This window comes from Falco punctatus, assembly GCF_963210335.1.
Source record: "Falco punctatus genome assembly, chromosome: 8".
In the NCBI taxonomy this organism is placed as follows: domain Eukaryota; kingdom Metazoa; phylum Chordata; class Aves; order Falconiformes; family Falconidae; genus Falco; species Falco punctatus.
Genome location: NC_137588.1, coordinates 36,101,951 through 36,120,932, shown reverse-complemented (window position 1 = coordinate 36,120,932; position 18,982 = coordinate 36,101,951). Strand labels below are relative to the sequence as shown.

Genomic DNA, 18,982 nt, shown 5'->3' with positions numbered 1-18,982 from the left:
TTACAGTGTATGGTCCAAACTGCTTGGTTCCTTGTGACACAAGTACTTCAGAGGAACTTCACAAAAGAAGACAGTTATGTTTTCTGGAAAATAGTTTATTGAGTGCTTGCAGAATTAAAAACTACAAGGTTTTGCTTGCAGTTACAGAAGCAAGAAAAAATTTAAACATAAATTAGTTATCTGATTTGCTACTTATAGTGCTTCTGAAACCCTCAATCAGTCATTGTCTACCCTGACCTTTATATTAATATCTGGCCTTTAAATTTATATAGCAGAATATTTATAGATTAAAAAGTGCCTTTCTATTATGAAAGCCAATGGAGATTTTCAGGTTTTTTTTACTCTTTGCTTCTAGGCCTCAGCTCCACCCACTTTGTTTTTCTGACTTAGGTGACTTACTTTTTATTCCTGCAGTGGAGTATGGAATAAACTAGTTCAGTCAGTGTAAAAATAAGCCCACTTGTCCAGAAGCTTTAGTCAACTTAGATCAAATAAGGGGGGGTGGGGGAAGCCAGACAATGCTTATGACAGTTACTCAAAACTACATTTGTTGTGTAGAATTTCCATTCCACGTGTTGTTTTCATCTTCTCCATCGTCTTGAGTCCTCAGTCTATATATTTTGCCTTCTTTTTTGAAGTCTTCCCCCCGCTTTTCCACTACTCGTTTCCTGACTGCTTGCCTAGGGAACAAATGACAGTGAAGTTTGACAGTTTCCCTGGTAATAATTACACAAGAGAAGTGAATGCGATAAATGCAGATCATGCAACGCTCCTGTTCTTATTCCCAGTACCAAAAGGCTGAAGAAAGCCACTGTTTCCTTGAGAGTGATACCCAGCTGAAAATTTGTCATTTAGCAGTCAAATTGCCAGGATCTCATTTCCACTGGGAAGCGCCCAGCATGGCAGCCCTCCCGCTGCTTCACATGGAGCAGCTCTCCCAGTACAGGCAAGATCTCACTCTAGGCAATACAAAACCTTAACCATCAACATGAGGCAGCGGTTGCTTGAGCTTCTTGTACAACCACACCACTTTGACATCTCATGTTCAAAATTTTTATCTTCCAAACAGTAGCAGCTGAAGCAAAGCCCACATTTGTAGTTGCAGCTCTATTCCCTATTCACAAATGACTGCAAGACAAAGCTCTTTCTGCTCTCCGACTGGAAACAGAAGCCAACAGTACTGAGTTTGCTTAATCACCCATGTAAAAGCCAAGAAACCCCAGTCAGAGCTGCCATGCAGTTTACCAGCCAGAAAGGGCAGTGCTCAGAAACTACAAGGGAAGGGCAGCAGCTATGGGACAGATGCAGCTCAGTTCCCCACTACAAAATGAAAACAATCCCAGCAAGCCGTCTGAGAAACAGCTGCCTTAACTTTGATTACCTGCTTTGCTCAACGCTGCTAGATGCTGAAGGACTTGAATGGTCTTGCTGATGAGCCGATCTCACAGCAGACTGTGAGGGGGGTGGACTTGTAAACAAAAAGTTGCTAATAAATCTCCAAACCGCTAAGAGAGGATAAAGTATTGTGCCCAAGAACTTCCACAGATCACCGCCTGAAGCCTGAACAACAGAAGTAGCAGGTCTTCCCGCCTGGTCATGGACACATAAAGCAAATTTGTCAGATATTAAAGCTGTGCTCTTGTAGACAAGGAGTATTTAATCTATAATTCAGAAGCAGCTCAGCAGACACAAGAGAACTCCTTCGGTTACACATTAGACAGATAATTACGCCATCATTTATCTGCTTCAGAAAAATCCCTGCTCCAAATCAGTCCTGACAAAAACTGAAGTTATTTTGCAGTCTGTCTTAGACACAGAAAAGACCAAAATTCAAGCCAATTATTATCATGGCTGACTAAACAGTGAATACACAGCGACAGTACTGCTGTTTGCAGGAAAATGAACAGCAAACAAACCAAAACCCAACACCTACCGGCAGCAACACTACTGAAGCACTGGGTGCTAACTCTAGTTCCAGTAATTTCTTTCCGTAATCTTCTTTGGTAAACTCTCTTCTGGGAAACATTGTTGCCAGTGAAAAATTGCCGTAAGCATTACCAACCGTCTGTGAAAATATAAGGAAAACATTTTATTTGTAGCTGTTCACTTTCAAACAATTGCACATTTGCCCGCTGGATCAATATGGCAAGGTATGCTCAAGAGCTCTGTATCAAATTATCAGTCATCTTTGTATAGAAAAATGAAGGATTCTATCTCTTACTAATGGTACACTGCAGTAATGCAAAGGCAGTTGGTGGCACTGGAGAGGGCCGCTACCAAAACCCCCTTCAAAGAAACAAAAAGGCAGGCAGTTGACGACAATTTCCCACCTAGTTGATGCTACACCAAGTTGTAATCAGCACGCAGCTAAGAAAAAGAAACTCCAGTTTACCTGTGCAGCAAATTGCCTTGCTTCTTCTAGCCGTGCTTCAGATGGGAACTGGTTAGTAAAGGAAGATCCATCTGGGAGGCGGAACTGAATCCTGGCTATTGCACTGCGGGACACGTATCGGGGTCAGTCAGCGTATGAACAGGTACACTCAAATGCTCCCGGGGCTTTAGCTTGATAGTATCAATGTGGAAAAGGGGGACAGTCATCCTACATAAGGCAGCACTGCAGGTGGGCTATACGTTTGGATCTACAGTTGCTAACCACCTGCTTGTATCTCACAATGCATCTCCCCTGGTTTTTATCACAGTCCAAAATCCATCACCATTCAAACAAGATATTAACATTAATTGTGTAAAAAATGAGTAAGCGCATGAGATATTTGAAGAAATGAGTAGGCTATGTTTCTTTTTGTGTAGCCTCCATTACTTTTATTCTTCAAGCTGTTTTGTTGTCAAGCTGTACTATGTGAGGGGACAGGCATTTAAGCTGTCTTGGCAAGTAATTCTATACCCCACTAGGCACAGCCCAGCATTACTGTGTGAGTTTCAACACCAGCACAGGCTGTTGCTTGCCCTCTGTTCAGGGCAGTGCCAGACTCACAGCGGCTCCGTAACTCCACGTAAGGTTGCTACAGGTTAGAGTATTTCTTAAAACGGTGGTGCCGGGCAAAGCAGGAGACAGCTCTGACACGGGCAGCTGATGACCCCAATCAAGCCTTGCTGAACCCAAGCCAAGTGCACACACAGCCAAACAGCTGCATCAGCACCACCCTCCCCGGTGCACTTCTGACATTATCTAGTCATTCACTCTCGACATGATCTTGCCACATCCTCATCTTCTCTAGTTCCCCACCTAGCCCCATTATACACGGTATTTAAATCAAAGATCAGACAGAAAAAGCTCTCATCTAACTAAAATAACACACAGAGAAAGATGGCTAGAGTTTCAGAATCAGAAATGTCAAAAAGGACGAAAGTTACGAGAGAACATAATATTCATGTAAATAGCTATGAATAAATATTATAAAAGCCAACTTTTTGTCACTATTTTTAAATAGTTCAACAAGGCATCAATTAATAGATTAGGATATATAATAAATCCCTTCAAAGTTCAAGTTTCTTTACTTCTCTCTCCCCAAAGAACATACTCTCTACAGCAACTCACCTTCGCTCTTTTTGAGATGCTTCTTTTCTGGCTTCTATTTCAGCCTGTTTAGCCTGAAGAGCTGCAGCTTTTGCAGCTTCCGCCTCTTCCTTTGATTTTGCAAAGCGAGCTGCTCTTTCAGCACGATCCTGTGAAAGGACCAAAGAGAACCCTTATTCTTTACCATAAATTGGTTCTTAATATTCATTCAGAGCTACGATCTGTACTCAGTACCCAAGTACAGACAGAAGCAGGCCATATGGAGAAAAGACGGTAGTGCTGCAAAGAATTATTCACTGCCACACTGCACAATCTCACATCACTAGCCAAGAGAACGCACTTTTCAGTGAGTCACTTCCCGCAAACAGTTGTTAATAGATGATCTTCCTATGCAATTCTAACACTCCAGTGAAAACAAAAGGAAAGATCTTATGAAAAGTTACAGGATTACAGTTCTAAGTGTTCTAGGGCAAAACCTAATAATGAGGAGGGATTTCAATTGTAACAAACTATATTCATACACACATATATACAAACTTAGAAAATAATTCTCCCCACCGTTTTGAGATCAGTGTTCTTTTGCATGTTCCACAATTAAGTATTCCCTGTGCTTCTGTTCCAGAAGCATGCTTAAATTGCAATTATTTTTATGTTCAAATCGTAATTCTCCATGGGGCTTAAGCAACATGAAAGAAAAGTTATGTTTGTTCAGATAGGTAAAGAGCATCATAAATATGAAAGCAGAAGTTTCATTTTATACACAGGAAATGCAACATCAACCCCAACCACCACATAAGTTGTGACAAGACAAGGCCACAGGATTCCAAACAGGAAAAATGGACAATCTTTCCAAGTTTCACCAAATGAGAGAATTAATCATTTTAGTCCACAGTGGCCCCTGTGAGAGAAGCAGCAAGCTACCCTCCAAAACAGGGAATTTACCATTGCAATCTGTTGTCTTATACGCTCTCTAGCAGCCTTCTCCTCTGCCTTTTCTCTGTTCCTTTCCTCTAACATACGTTTTGTCAATTCTTCTTCCTGTCGTCTTTTGTACTCCAACATTTCCTTACCAGTTTTTCTCCGTTCAATTTCTTTCTTAATTTCTTTCTGAATAGAAAACAGAGACATAAAAATTGGACCACAAAATTGCCTTGGAAAAAAGACAAGATTGAAGCACACTTGTTTAAAAAGGAATTAAGCATTTATTCAAATAAGGGTATAAAAAAAAAATCTAAGTGGTTTCACATTTTTGTGTTACCTGTTCTTCCTCTTTCCTTTTCTCTTCTCTCCTTTCTTCAAGCTTTTTTGTTATTCTATAGTGAAGAATAAAAGTGAAAAGTCTGAAAACTGTGGTATCTGTTATTAGCATTTTTAAATGTTAATGAAGCATTTGCAAATACTTACAGAAGAATGGAACACGTGAAAATGAGTATGAACTGTAACAGTGCTAATACCTAGTGTAACAGTAATGATTCATTCACATGCGGGTGAATGTGAATAAAAAGATGAGGTGGTGATTCACCACCTGGTTTCCAATTTTTAATGGAGTTTACTGTATTCCTTCTGTCCCCTTCCACTCAGTAAATGAAGATCCTTACATATTCTTACTGTTGAACCAACTTGTAAAAGATACAATAAGCAAACACTACTTATGATCTGTGGGAACAGGAACACTGAATCTCAGGCTCTTCTTTGCTATTCAAGCCATCTGGTTTCTTCTGCACATCGCTTCCTACAATGGAAAGCGAGTAACGCAGAGCACTGACAAAGATGCACGTGCATCTGTCTCATGTCTCCAGAGAGGTGTCTTAGCATAAGGACTGACTTTAAACCATAGTAATTTACAATATATTTTAAGTCTGGGGAAAGGGCAGGCCTGGCCAAACACCACGAGAAGTCAGACAATCAGACAGATTTGGTTTGTGTGGCAGCTGTTTTCCTTTTTGAAAAAGAAAATGGTAATTACCACAGACCTTTGCCTCTTTTTTTTCCCCCCCCCCTGAAAGAAATGTTGTAGATATATGCAAATATGACATAATTCAAGATTAATGCCCATCTTTGAAAGTAACTTTGATATTCATAGTAAAATACTGACTGCATTTTCTTATCGGTGGTAAGTAAAATTATACTTATTGTCCAGCAACTCTGGAAGAAAACTGAAATTAAACATAAACACGTTTTAAAATACATTTAACAGTATAAATAATTCTGTTTACTAAGTATGTGTTATTTATTTTAGATAGGCTATTACAAATAGTATTAGTCTTCCAGATGCTAACAAATAAGTTTATACACAAAATCTTGTATTTAAAATCAGTGTTAATGAATGAACCATTATTGAACCGGACATTACTGGTTACCACACTTTGAAATACTAGAACTACCATTACTCAGACCTTATTACAGTTCACTGATCAAAACAGAAGAGTCTCAGAAAAGGATTCCGCTGGCTTTTTCAATACACCTAGACTACGAACAGCCATAACATAGACAAGAAGAAAAAGAAATTAAGATAGCACCAAGGTACACAACCTTGGTTAGCACTTTTACCCCAGTTGCAAGTGCTTTCAGTTCAATGTTTTAATAGTAAACATTGTCTCTATTCAAGCATTAAAGGTGAATGTTTGTATTTTTGCAGATTACCTCTTTCTTTCAGAGTACGTGAAAAATAAGATTTTCAAGATTTTTTTAATCAACCCTACTATTGTCACAGACATCTAAACACAAGTAAGACCATATAAACGCTTGCCAGATAACAGCACTTAAAATCATGTAATTAAGCCTGTTTGTTAAAAACAAATAAAAAGCCCCAAACAACAAAACTGCTTCCTAAGAAACAAATACAATACATTAGGAAGTCTGCAAAAGACAACTTACCGTTCTACTTTGAGCGTAAGATCATTCACAGGCTGAGCATCACTCACTTGCCCATCTGAAGAATTAGCTGCTTCCTGGCTTGCTTGACCTAAATTTGCTCCATCTTCAAGTGATTTATAAGAAAATAAGCCATAAGAGAAAAATAAAAGGTGTATTCCTCATAAAAAAAAAGATTATGCTCATTGTCAGCCATAATTTGCAGCAACTAGGGTATCTCGAGGAGATATGAGGTTCTACTTATTTAGACTCCTCCCCCGCACAATTTGGTTTTTCATGTTACCAACCCATGGAAACTTTTTTTAATTAATCCTTTTTCAAGAAAGTGTACACAGTTTTTATTGTATTACAAACCATCGATTTCGCACTCATTAAAACTGAGCAGAATGACAAGTTATTCTCCCCTCTGGACTTGTGAGAAGCATTCTGGGATACCCAAGATTTTCCTCAACAAGTCCACTCAATACGTTGCCTTTTATGTACTGTCATATAACAACTCAAAAAAAGGACAACTACTTCAAAAACAAATTAGCTAACACTTGTGTAAAACTACTAACCATTACCGGCAGAAGGTCTTATTGTCTCAGACGTAACGGACTCGGGAGAGTCACAAAGCTCTGCTGCTCTGGACTGTGTATTTTCTGGAGCATCATCAGACTGAGAGGAGTGACAGGGAGCAGGTGACCGACTTCCATTTTCCAAAGGCTGCCCTTTTACTGTGTGCATCTAAGAAATTGGAGGGAAAAACACACCACTGTGAATATTTTCCACAGGTTCAAAGGTCAAAACTAAACTATTTTGGAGAATCGGTCCTATTTGAAATATAAAACTAAACCTATCCCATATCGTTAAGTACAATGCAATCATACATTTCATGTTTTTTTCCTAATTTTAGTCTTACACTTGAAATCAAAGTGATAAATCTATATGTATATCACATTCCACATCATCATTTTATAAATCCACATTATAAAACAGTATTAACCCCCCCCACGTACAAAATAGAGAGTCATTGGGTGTCATTCCAGTTTATAGAGTTCTTGACATATTTCTTCCATATTGCAGGGGTTACACAGCTGTTACAAAGCAATCTGTAAGCAACGCAGCACTTGTGCACAGCACCTCCCAGCCCGTTCAGTCTGCGTACTGAATGGAAGTTTGCAGATTTTGTGGCTGGAAGGACACAGAACCAGTGACTCGTACTTCCCCCAGGCACATGCTAAGGGCCAGGGACATCTCCCATCCGGAACATGTGAGCACACCCAACTCCATCTGCAAGATGCAGCCTGTGAGCAAGCGTTACCTGTCTAACTTTATGGATTCTGGTAACAAGCTCTTCAACAGAAACGCTGCCAGCAATTACTTCCAAAGGGATTCCATTGTCTCCTATAAAAAAACTGGATGGAACGCACACTACGGGATCTGCACAGCAGCAGTTAAGGGCAACAAATAATGGAAGTTTATAGAGTACTTCAAAAGCAAAAGCAGAAGTCCGTCCTGCAGAAGCTTCTAGCCCAGTATTCTGTCTCCACCTGGTCGCCACTAGTTGGTGCCAAGGGAAGAACTGAAAAAGGATGCTAGCAAAAATGCTGGAAAACATTACATACAACTGATTAGTGTTTCTTCTTTTCTTAGTAATGGTTTAAAGCAACATATTTTTCTCCAGCTCACACATACCCAACAAATGACTTGGAAGATTTTGGTTTAGTGAGAGACAACATCTTACGTATTCCAATTCAGTAATGAATTCTTCACAGCATTAAGAAAATCCAAGTTTAGACACTGAATCCCCTTCCTTGACATCACACAGAATTCCTGGGCTACAGGAAGCGAACTGCTGAAGGCAGGCAGATGTGCACCTAACTTCACACCTGGGTATCTGGTACAACCCCTCCCACTACTTGTTCTTCCTCCTTCATAACTCCAAACTCCAGCTAGTAATTTAAAGCATTGTTTGCTTGTTTTCTAATGCAGATTAGTAATAGCAAGGGGTTATTTTGTTTACATAAAGCGTTGGATAATTTTCTATTTGGAGAATTACATAGGATTAACATTAAAAAACCCCAACTTGTTCACTTTCTCTAAGAACTAACAGTAAGTTCAATACATAGATAGTACCTTTCAACCACACACTTCATTGCACATTTTTGTGCCATAAGAAGTATTTTTAATAATACATTGCTTGTAAATGTTTGTCTTAAGAACACTGTTAACTTGTAAAGAGTAATTATCTGTAATCATAACGTAGCATCTAAATTGACCTCAAAGGATACAGATTTGAGAAAACTGCAGGCATGCTTCACTGTTTAAAAGAAAAAGATTCATTTAGGAGGCACAATCACTTTGCAACAACTTCAGTTTTCGTCTTCCATCATAAAAATAACTGTCCTACTACCACACACAAAACTATTTAAATACTTGAAAGAACAGTAAAAGCAAATTTGCACTGCATCTTCTCATTAACATTTTGCGTAAGCGTTGACATGGTGACAATCCCTGGTTATCACAGTTCACTAAGTAAGATTTAGGGAAACAGCACTAAGAAGCAATTTAGCAACAAGACATCTAGTCTACCGAGTGCAAACAATACAGGAAGTCTAGTAAAATGTCTATAGAGCATTTTAAAATAATACCGTTTTGGGAAATGCCAATGCACTTTCTGCACATGGACTGGAACACTTAAATGTAACAAAAATAGCTGAGCAGTTTTACCCAGGAACTTCAATGCTTCTCTATTCTACGTGTTACAATAGAGACAAACACATTTTTCTCTGGGGCTTTACAGATTTTTATCTTTCTGAATTCACAAGAGTTTTACAATTTCTGTAACTTGGCAAATCAAGCACTGCCTCAAGAGGACTTTCATTGGATTCCAGCTTTTTTACATAACTTGCGTGTCTCTTCCTATTGAAAAAGGACAACCTCGAGCATTCTTTTACTAGTACTGAAATACAGTCCTAAATATGCAATGAATATTCTCCAGAACACAATGGTGAAATTTTGAAATTTGGAATTTTCTCAGGCTCTAGTGGCTCCAGGAGTACCAAATTCACTTATGCTCTGGAACCTTGTATTTAGACTACCTCCAAATCAGGGTGAGGACTTTAAAAGCCTCCCACTCTCATCATCAATGAAATATTTATAATAAGAGACAGAATTAGAATAGGGTCAAACCTTTTGGAGTCAATTTTAATAGCAACAAAACCATCTGAGGCAGCTTCAGTCACCTTCTCATCTTCCCACCTGGCAGCCATCTCAGTAGATTGTTCATCTTCACCTGCAAGATGCAGCACAAGTGTGAAGCTAAACCCATCACAAATTGCTGTTTCTGGTCTGATTTAAGCTTTGCTTCAATTGCTTGAAATCACCTTTGAAAGCCACTCTCATGACTATTTTCAAGTCTGTTTATAATTTCTTTTGATAATCTGGAGACAATTCACTCTAGCCGATTCACCTTGCTAACATGCCAAAAACCTGATACACCAAACCCCCTTCCCAGCCAGCAAGCACATAGCTTTCACTGTCATTCAGCTGCGTGGTGAACTGGTCCAAGGGAGCAGAAGGGACCAGACCACACAGATGGAACAGAGACAGAGGAACTGAGGTGATGGGAAGTCCGAAGATTGGTTTGACTGCATCATCTAATTGCACAACTACCGAAAGACCTCACTTTTCATGTTACAGGGAGTAGTAAGCTTACTCTTTAGTATTTTTCTTCACTATACTCTCGTAATATGCAAAGAGATCCCACAGCACAGGGGGAACCATTGCTTCTCCCTGACATTAAGCTTGACCTGCTGACATGCTAAAACTATCCACCACCCCTCATTTTAAATGTAATTACATACTGGTACACCAGCTGCTAAGAGGTAAAACTGTATTTTCCACTCCTTGTAAACACATAGTTCTGCAGACAAGGTTTCACAGTTTGATGGTGTTTAAAAGAAACCACCCAAACCACCACAAACCAAGAAACATTTATTTGCAGGATTATCTGTAACTACTTTTGTATTCCAGTTCCTGACATAACTGTAATGGTAGGAGGGGAGGAAACAAAGTGAAGAACACAGAGAAAGAAGAGGAACAGTAGAAGAGGAGCTACTTAAGTCAGGAAGTGAAAAGGTGCTCTGGGACCACAGATTCAGAAGTGTCATTTATTTTAATCAGAAGAAACACATCAATCGCACATCTTTCAAAGCACCGGTTTAGTGACGATATGGGTTAACAGATCCCGATGAATATTAACCATCTTTCAACAAGTCAACTGGCCTGCAACCATCTGTTTCTCTTCAATCTGTATTACTTTCTAGCAGCTTGGAATCGCCTGTACTCTTGGTGAAGAATTTGAGTCACAAGTATACAAGTATAGTAGCCCATTATTCAATGGCAACAACAAACCATTTGTTTGTTTCATCCCAATTGCATTTCATGCAGTATTATTTACTTGTTAGAGGTCAGGGGTTCTAGTGGAGTCCCCTGGTGAAGCACCACTGCCTTTAGGCCATGACTGCCTGGCCACATTGCTTCTCAGAGACACACATACCAATACACTGATTTTGGAAAAGTGTCTTGGTTTTCCCCTGGAAGCACTGGAGCAAGTGAGAAAATATTCATCTCTATTATTATAGTTCTACATAAGCCAGTAAATATTTAGGATATTTTATGTTGGAACCTTTCCCGTTCCTTTAAGTGCAGGGATTCCAACTGTGGTCAATGGGTGCAGCTGTTCTGCCAAGAGTGGTTCAGCCTCCTCCCCCACGGCCAACTGCTTAGACAGCTGCCTCACCACACGCTTTTTCAAAAGCACATGTGCTCATCCGATTAGGCTACTAAAAATATCTAAATACTTGCCTAACACTAAGTTTTCCATACAAACAAATGGTGTAGAACAAGAATGCTGAAAGACACAAACAGGTCAGAGACTGTTCACAGTCCAGTCTCCCAGAGACATGACCCATGAATGAAAATGCTGATAACTCACATTTTATCAAGTTCTGTGCCATGAAGCACAGTTTAATATTGTGACTACCCACAGAATAGTTGCTTATTCTCATCTATCTTTTTGTTTCGAGAAGCCTTTCTCATTTGGGGGTCAAGGTTCATTTATTACGGTTTTGTAGTAGTAATTATATCCTGAAATGAAAACTGCCAGGTCACAGGAAAAGCATCAGAGAAGTCAACAGGTCAAGCTAAACAGAATTTGGCATAATTCATAATCCACTAAACACTGAGCTATCACAACCGCCTCAGAATTCTAGTTTCCAAGACTCTGGGATTTCTGGTTTCTCAAACAAAAGCACCGCTTTATTTCACTTAGCAGAAAGACCTGCACACAATTTGCAGTCACACTTGTTCACCTCTTACATTTGGACGGGTAAATTTAGCTATCTACATAGGGAAAACATACCCATTTCGCACGTGATTCAGGTAACTGGAAGAGACTTTTTCCTCAATGATTTATGTCTTGTACAAGGAACTTATTCAAAACCATCACAGGTTCTCAAAAGAATTTAATTCCCCTATTCCTCCGTGCAGAGTCATCAGGGAAAAGTGTTTTCCTTTCAGAATAAGGGAGATAAAAAGGAGTTGACTTCTCAATGTCCAGCATTTCATAACTACTCAGTAATAAGGATTGTCCGCTCTGGAAATGACAGAAAGCCAGGACATTAAGCTGTTCACCTCCTCCTCCTTTGCGTCATTTCACATATTTAATTTGAAAAGTGCTTTGATAAAGCTTGGCTACAAAATACTAACAAATAGCTTGTTGACTGCAAACCAGTTTGTAAAAAAAATAATATCTAAAAATAAAGTTATGAACAAAGGAAGGTGTGTTTCTAGCAATGTTACTAAAAAGAAACACAAACATTTTACCTTGAAGTTTGTCATCACCCACTCCTCCATTTTTCTTCCAAAAAGCACTTTTTATGAGAGGCCTGGGATTTTCGTGACCAGAGCATGTCTAACCTTAGGAATCTGAGGAAGTTTCATACCAAATGAACAATTAACTTTACATTAATAAGTCAAATAATGAAATGAGTTTTTTAACTCCGCAGCCTAGAAAATCATCTACAGAACAGCTCCCAAAAAGACAGCAGAGACATTCACCAGACCTGTTTCAGCATCAGCAATACTTTTTTTTCTTGTGCAGGTACGGAACCTACTGGCAATTATTTGATGCCACAAAGTAACCGGTCTGGTCCCCAAACACAACTTCCTTGCTCTGTGTGTACAGAAACCTCTAAATCTCACCTTAGTATTTAAAATCAGTTTTGTAAGGCTGAAACGCTTCACCTCATGCTCCCTGGAGAGTACGAAGCAACCTCTTTTATTGCAACTTCCCGTGAATTTAACTGCATCTTTAATATGCTTACACAACTGCATCACCAGAATATGCTGTGAAGGTTTTAAAACCTGAACTAAAAAAAAGTCAGGATTATAGCTGCAAACAAAAATGTTAAAGAAGAAACCTGTTTGAACATCATGCAATCGCAGTCACAAACACCACCTCATTGTTAAGATAAAAAGCCATGTTATTCCTTGCTTGACCGGAAAACATTCAAGAATCAGAAAGAATAATCCAGTTCTTCATTTTCTAGTGCATGTTTAGGAAAGTGCTGTGAAGAGAGAGAAAGACAGACAGATAGTAGCAGAAACCAAGTAGAGATGGACTCATCACAAATAAAAAAAATTTGTCAAGGCTGTATCTAATAGCTACCCTTCGCAGTGGCCATCCTAAAATTCCAGTTAATTTATATTTTCCATTTTTTTCACTAATTTTTCCTCTTTATTATTTTTTTGTCCCCATATACATTATTGGACAGAGAGTACAATGCAAAACAGAAACACTCAACGCTCCTGGAAGCACTTTTCCTGCTCTGAGAGCTGCTTCCAAATGCTTGTCTCTGACATCTGTGGGCAAGCATATAGTGCAAAGACTCAAAGTTACCATCACCACCAACTGCGTAGTTTTAAATGTGGCTTTACCCAAACAACAAACCCCATCACTGCTAGCATAACAATCAGACTATTCTTGCACTCAGCATCCTTCAAGCTTGCCTGCTTCCACACATGGTAAGAACATAAACTCTTGGGCTTCCCAATTCCCTCTCCCAGCAGGTGTAACAGAAGTGCTTCACAACCAGCTCCATCACAGGTCAGCTGCCCTGACCCCAGTGCTCCCAGGGCAGATCACAACTCAGCAGAACTCTCCAACTCTTCCATTTTGGAAAGAAGGTTGCCCTTTTCCAGGCCTCTTAAGAACAAACAAAACAAATCCTTACATACCATACTGTCAAAACTAAGTGTTCAAGGCCAGGCTGGATGGGGCTTTGAGCAACATGATCTAGTGGAAGGGGTCCCTGACCACAGCAGGGGAGTTGGAACTAGATCATCTTTAAGGTCTCTTCCAAGCCAAACCATTTGATGACTGAACTAGGTGACATCCTGCAATCATAAATTTATCTCCATTCTGTACATCTACATATTCCTAATCAACACAAACACACACCTACCAGAAAAGGCCAGTTGTGGACAATATTAGTTTCAAAAAAATACTGGGAATAAGTTACAATGTGCATATCTCAATGTACATATGTCTAAGTTCAAAGTACACATAGGTACTGAATTACTATTTTAAAAAAATAAGTCTTTGCGGACTAACTTTGGCGGGACGCCAGCTGCCCACCAAAGCTGTTCTATCACTCCTCAGCTGGACAGGGGAAAGAAAATACAATGAAAGGCTTGTGGCTCGAGATCAGGACAGGGAAACGTCACTTGCCACTTACTGTCACAGGCAAAACAGACTTGGGGAAAATGAATTCTTGATCACGAGAAAGAAAAACAAACCTTAAACAACTTCTCCCCCTATCCCTCCCTTCTTCCTGGACACAACTTCAAATTTTCTCTCCCTCCTGCCTGTCCAGCAGCGCAGGGGTATGTGGGGAATGGGGGCTGTGGCCACACGCTGCTGCTGCTGCTGCCCCTTCCCCCCCCCGCCCCCCCAGAGGAGGACTCCTCACACCTGGCCCTGCGTGGGGTCCCACGGGAGACTGCCCTCCACGGACTGCCTGCTCCCATGGGAGCCCTGCCCAGGGCCTGCAGCTCCTCACAAACTGCTCCAGCCCGGGGCCCTGCGGCGGGGCGCAGCCCCCCAGGAACATGCTGCTCCACCTGGGGGTCTGCAACAAGTTTCTTCTTGTTTACGACGTGGCTTTCCATTTCATTTTATACACCATACTATGGTCATCTCTTTACTGACTATGACGGCAGACAGCTAGGATAGGTGCTGTAGGTAAACACACTAAGCACGTTGACGCAAGAGAGGGAAACAAAAAGTCGCCATGGCAAAAGGCTTTCGCAGCACAGCCCGCCGCCTGCCATCACGATGCAGGGGCTTTAAAGCACTGCCCAGCCCCGCTCCGGCACCCGCACGGCACGCTGCGGCCCAGGTCTGACTGCTGGCAGTCTGTGCACCGCCCAGGGGAAAACGCTCTTCTCCCAGCACAAGGGAAGCCGTGTCAACAGAGGGACCCAGCTCTGCTTTTCTGCTCGCCGCCCCTTCGGGAGCTGCCTTCTTGCTGCCCATGAACCCGCCGGGTCAGTCACTCCTACGGGGACACCACCAGCCGCCAGTTTAGCGCGGCTGTTTTTTCATGAGGTACCTGAGGAACTTCAAGCCACAAGCGTTTAAGGAAAGAGTAAAACCAAAAGAAACAACACGCCCAGGTACATCAAGCCAGAAGAACGGTAAAGGGCCTGTCTGATATCCTCCCTTCCCTTCACCTATCCTTATTCTTCCAGGCAGAAAGGCAACGTACGCAGGGACAATGGCGGTTTGATGGGTTTCAGAGGCCGCTCGGTTACAAACCGGACGCTGCAGCCGCCTCAGGAGAAGCTGGCGGCTGCGCACAGGCCGCTCCGGCAGCCGCCGCGGAGCGCGGGCCCGTGCGAGGGGCAGGCGAGGCCGGCGGGCAGCCGCTGGCGCCGCCCCGGAGCGGCCGTGGCACCGCGAGGGCCCGGCCGGGCCCGCACCGCCGCCGCCGCCGGGCTGACACAGCAGAAGCAGCCCGGGGAGGTGCAGCCGGGGGGGCGCCGCGGGGCCTACGGCCAGCCCCGCCCGCGGGCCCACCAACGAGCAGCGCCGGCGGGCAGGGCCGCGGCCGAGCCCAGCCGCCGCGGAAGGCAGCGGGGCCGCGAGAGCCGCCGGGCCCGAAGCTGCCCCGGCCGGCCGCAGGGTGCTGGCCGCAGCCCCCGGGCCCCTCCGGCGGCGCGGCGGTGTCAGCGCGGGGGCGGGCGGCACCCGGCCCCGCTCCCCCGCCCCGGCCGGGCCCGTACCTGACACGAACACGACGAAGACCGAGCTCCGCTGCTTGGCGGCGGCGATGGCGGCCGGGATGGAGCCCCCGAACCACATCATGGTGCCGCCGGCCCCGGGTGCTGCCGGCCGCCGCCAGGCGCATGCGCGGTCGCACCGACGGCGGCTGCCTGCGCGGCGTGTGCGCGCTGGGCGCGGGCCCGCCCTCGGCCACGCGCGGGGCGGTGGCGGGCTCGACTCCGCCCGGCGCCGGCGCCATCTTGGCGCCTCGCGTGGCTGCGCGGCGGTTCCCCCCCAGCCGCGCCCTGCCGCCATCTTGGCGCCCCGGCGCCTTCGCCTGGCTGCGGGGCGCTGCCCCCCGACCGCGCCCTGCCGCCGCAAAACGGCTGAGGCGGGCGGCGGCAGCGGCGGGGAAAGGGGCTCATGCGATCAAGGCACCCCAGGCCCTGCGGTGAGGGGCTCTGAGGGCAGGATGGCCACAGCGGCCACCCTGGGAAAGTCAAGGGCGTGACAGAGGGGGGAAGCGATGGCGCTGCCACTGTTTGACAGAAGTCCATGCTAAATAGGACAATACGTAGTGTGTGCGCCATATGCAGATCCTTCACAGCAGGCAGGAGGTGAGGCCAGGGCAGCCTCCATGCTGAGGCAGGCTGTGAAGGATGGTGGTCGGGACGCCATGGCGTTTACAGCACAGCCTTTTTGGGGCCATAGCCAGCAAAGGCAGTTGGCGTCTTGGATGGATGTTGCACCGTAATGAAGACAAGACAGCTTCAAGTGCTGATTATAACATTTTGGAAAAAATGCTGCGCTTAGCTTTTCTGAAACACAGTGGGGATGGTGACTTGCTGGTGCAGATACTGTCAAAATACCTGAAGGCAAAAACAAAAAATACACAGGCTGTCAGCCTAGAAAGCTTTTGACTTGTATTTTGTGTAATCTGGTCTTTAATTAGAGAAGTCACTGGATAATGTTGACTAAAACCCCCACAAAGCTATACTGAAAAGAGGCAAATCAATGTTAAAAATACACAAAAATTGTTTTACCTCTCAAGACGTGGCATGTGGAGAATATGTCGCAGCAGTCCTGCTTGTTGGGTAAGCTTTGCCTGCGCATTCAGTGATTCTCTTATGTAACTGTCAGAACACTATAGGTCTGCTGCTGAGATATTTTTTTGCATTTTTTCTTTCTTCATGGTTCAAAACAGATCTAAGAACAATGCCAAAGGCTGAATGGTGTTAAACTATAGATTTTTTTTGAGATGAACAAAAAGACATCTCTATTAAGGACATGCATATAGAGAAAAAGGTTAGGTTCTAATGTATGTCAGTATCTTAAGCTCTAATTGCATCTCATTTGAAGCCCTACATTGGAAGCCAAGTTGCATGAGAAGGGTGAGTGAAGTGTTGAACACCAGATGTTTTGGAAATTATTTTGCAAATAACAATTTTCAAAAATTTCTACACCATAAGGAGGAGATTTTGTTTAAACATGAAAGAAGGGCTTACTAATGACTTTTGTGTACAATCTTTTACATCACCAGGAACTATTTATATTACATTCTCAAATAATTACAGTTTTAAATGTATAATTCTCTAACTGCAGGGTCACTGAGTTGCTAGTTGTACATGCCTTTGCTGCTATAATTGATGAGGGGCCTTAGCACAGGTGTCCATGGAAAACAGCAGAGGTCTTCAATTTGTAGGCCTAGGAAAAGGGAGGGGTAACTACTAAGGTAGAAAGCTTTATTGAGAAATAAAAAATAATTTGACAGCTGAAGCATTACCTGGGATTAAGTGCCTTGGTGTGTTGCAAAGTCAGTGGCTGACTTAGGCAGATTGCTTTAGACACTGGGAACATTTCTAAGGCCGGACAGAGAGATCAAGTTGAGCGGCTTTCACCATCTCAGAGGGGGGTACATGTGTGTTCAGCAATCGGTATGGGAAACAACGCAAGACAGTCATGTTTTAAGAGGTGATTCCCTCCCCACCCCCCCACCCCCCCCCCCCAAACTAGGACAGGTCTACTTGGATGAAAAAGGACAATGTTTTTATTAGTGAATTATATTTTTAATTGCATCATTGTTTCACACTTATACTGGTTCATTAATGAATCAAAGTATCAGTTTACTCAAATTTGTTGCCTTTTTACTTGGCTTAAACATGGAGACAAGCTCTGGTGTATTTCCTAGTATGTATAAATGAATGTGATAGACTGTCATAGCACACTTAATAATGCTGTTTCTTAGAGTAACTAATTTGGAACCTTATCATAAGAAGGGCAAGGTTGTGCTGCATACCAGTCTCTCTAATTAACCCTACAACTAATGCAAAATTTAGGGCATTAGAAAGAAGCAGAATGACAGTGTCTTTGCTCTCAAGTTTAAACAGAGGTCCTCTGTAATTCAAGTGTGATGTGCATTATTGCTGTTTGGTTGTTTTTTTTTTTTTTTAAGCTAGCTGTCAAGTAATTTTTGGAACTCAAATGTAAGTGATTGTTTGGGGTTGAAGCTAGTCCATATTGCAGCCAGCTTCTAGCGTGCTTTCCACCTCTGTTGCACCTGTGCCTGAAAAATGTCTCTGCTGTCAGCATGGTGTGTTGTCATCAATCCTTAGTCTAATTCCGATTCTCAGTTAACTGGGGCATGGGAACTGAATTAAGAATAAACCTCACTGTTCAGCATTATCCACAGCAGCACAGTTTATTTTCATTATTTGTATCAGTTTTAAAAGCATACAACTATCAGCAACATACAGATTTTCCTATAGAGCTCTTTGGTTTACAGCACTAGTCTTTTGTCTGACATTCAGATTTCTCTTCAGAAGTGAAGAAACAGTTCATTACAGTTGCATGCATCCCGTATAATGACTAGGCTCATGTGCTTTACCAGTAAGACTGAAAAATGAAAAAAAAAAAAGCAGTAAACTCTAAAGTGTGTGTTTGTGCCCTGGACCAAATGTTAGTGCTTAATTATCTCTGAAGCAAGATCCACTTTCAACCTGACAAATTTTGACAAACGGCAAACATCGCAAAACATCCAAGTAGTTACAAGCAGGATAAAAAGTAAACCTTGTTAATAAAGGGCTGCCAAACAGAGTTGGGTCCAAACTCCAGCCCTACAAGCTTAAACACACAAGGCAGATGCTGAACTCAAAGGAGGCCCATACACATTGTGGTAAGAACAGAACTGCGTACATCTTCAGGTCAGCTGAGAGGCAACGTAATTTACACTGGACCTTGCATCTGAGGTTTTCAGATGTGAA

The 18,982-nt window shown here is 42.7% G+C and overlaps 1 protein-coding gene and 1 long non-coding RNA gene across 3 annotated transcripts; both read right to left on the bottom strand.

Moving 5' to 3' along the window:
• Positions 1-74: 74 nt before the first annotated feature.
• On the bottom strand, positions 75-15,899 carry UBXN4 (UBX domain protein 4). 2 transcript variants are annotated; one of them, XM_080399661.1, is made up of 13 exons: positions 15,743-15,899; positions 9,584-9,686; positions 8,683-8,711; positions 7,713-7,831; positions 6,967-7,135; positions 6,413-6,515; positions 4,794-4,848; positions 4,478-4,642; positions 3,557-3,684; positions 2,393-2,495; positions 1,934-2,065; positions 1,382-1,590; positions 75-680 (listed from the first exon to the last, which is right to left on the bottom strand). In XM_080399661.1, the coding sequence occupies exons 1-13, from the start codon at positions 15,822-15,824 to the stop codon at positions 542-544; spliced, it is 1,536 nt and encodes a 511-aa protein (XP_080255787.1). In that variant the 5' UTR covers positions 15,825-15,899; the 3' UTR covers positions 75-541. The 2 variants fall into 2 exon arrangements, with proteins under 2 accessions (XP_080255787.1, XP_080255788.1); XM_080399662.1 differs by having other exon boundaries at positions 6,973-7,135.
• LOC308068686 lies at positions 11,885-15,736 on the bottom strand. Its single transcript, XR_013930063.1, has 2 exons — positions 12,281-15,736; positions 11,885-12,050 (listed from the first exon to the last, which is right to left on the bottom strand). It is a non-coding gene; the product is annotated as an uncharacterized lncRNA (long non-coding RNA).
• Positions 15,900-18,982: the final 3,083 nt, after the last annotated feature.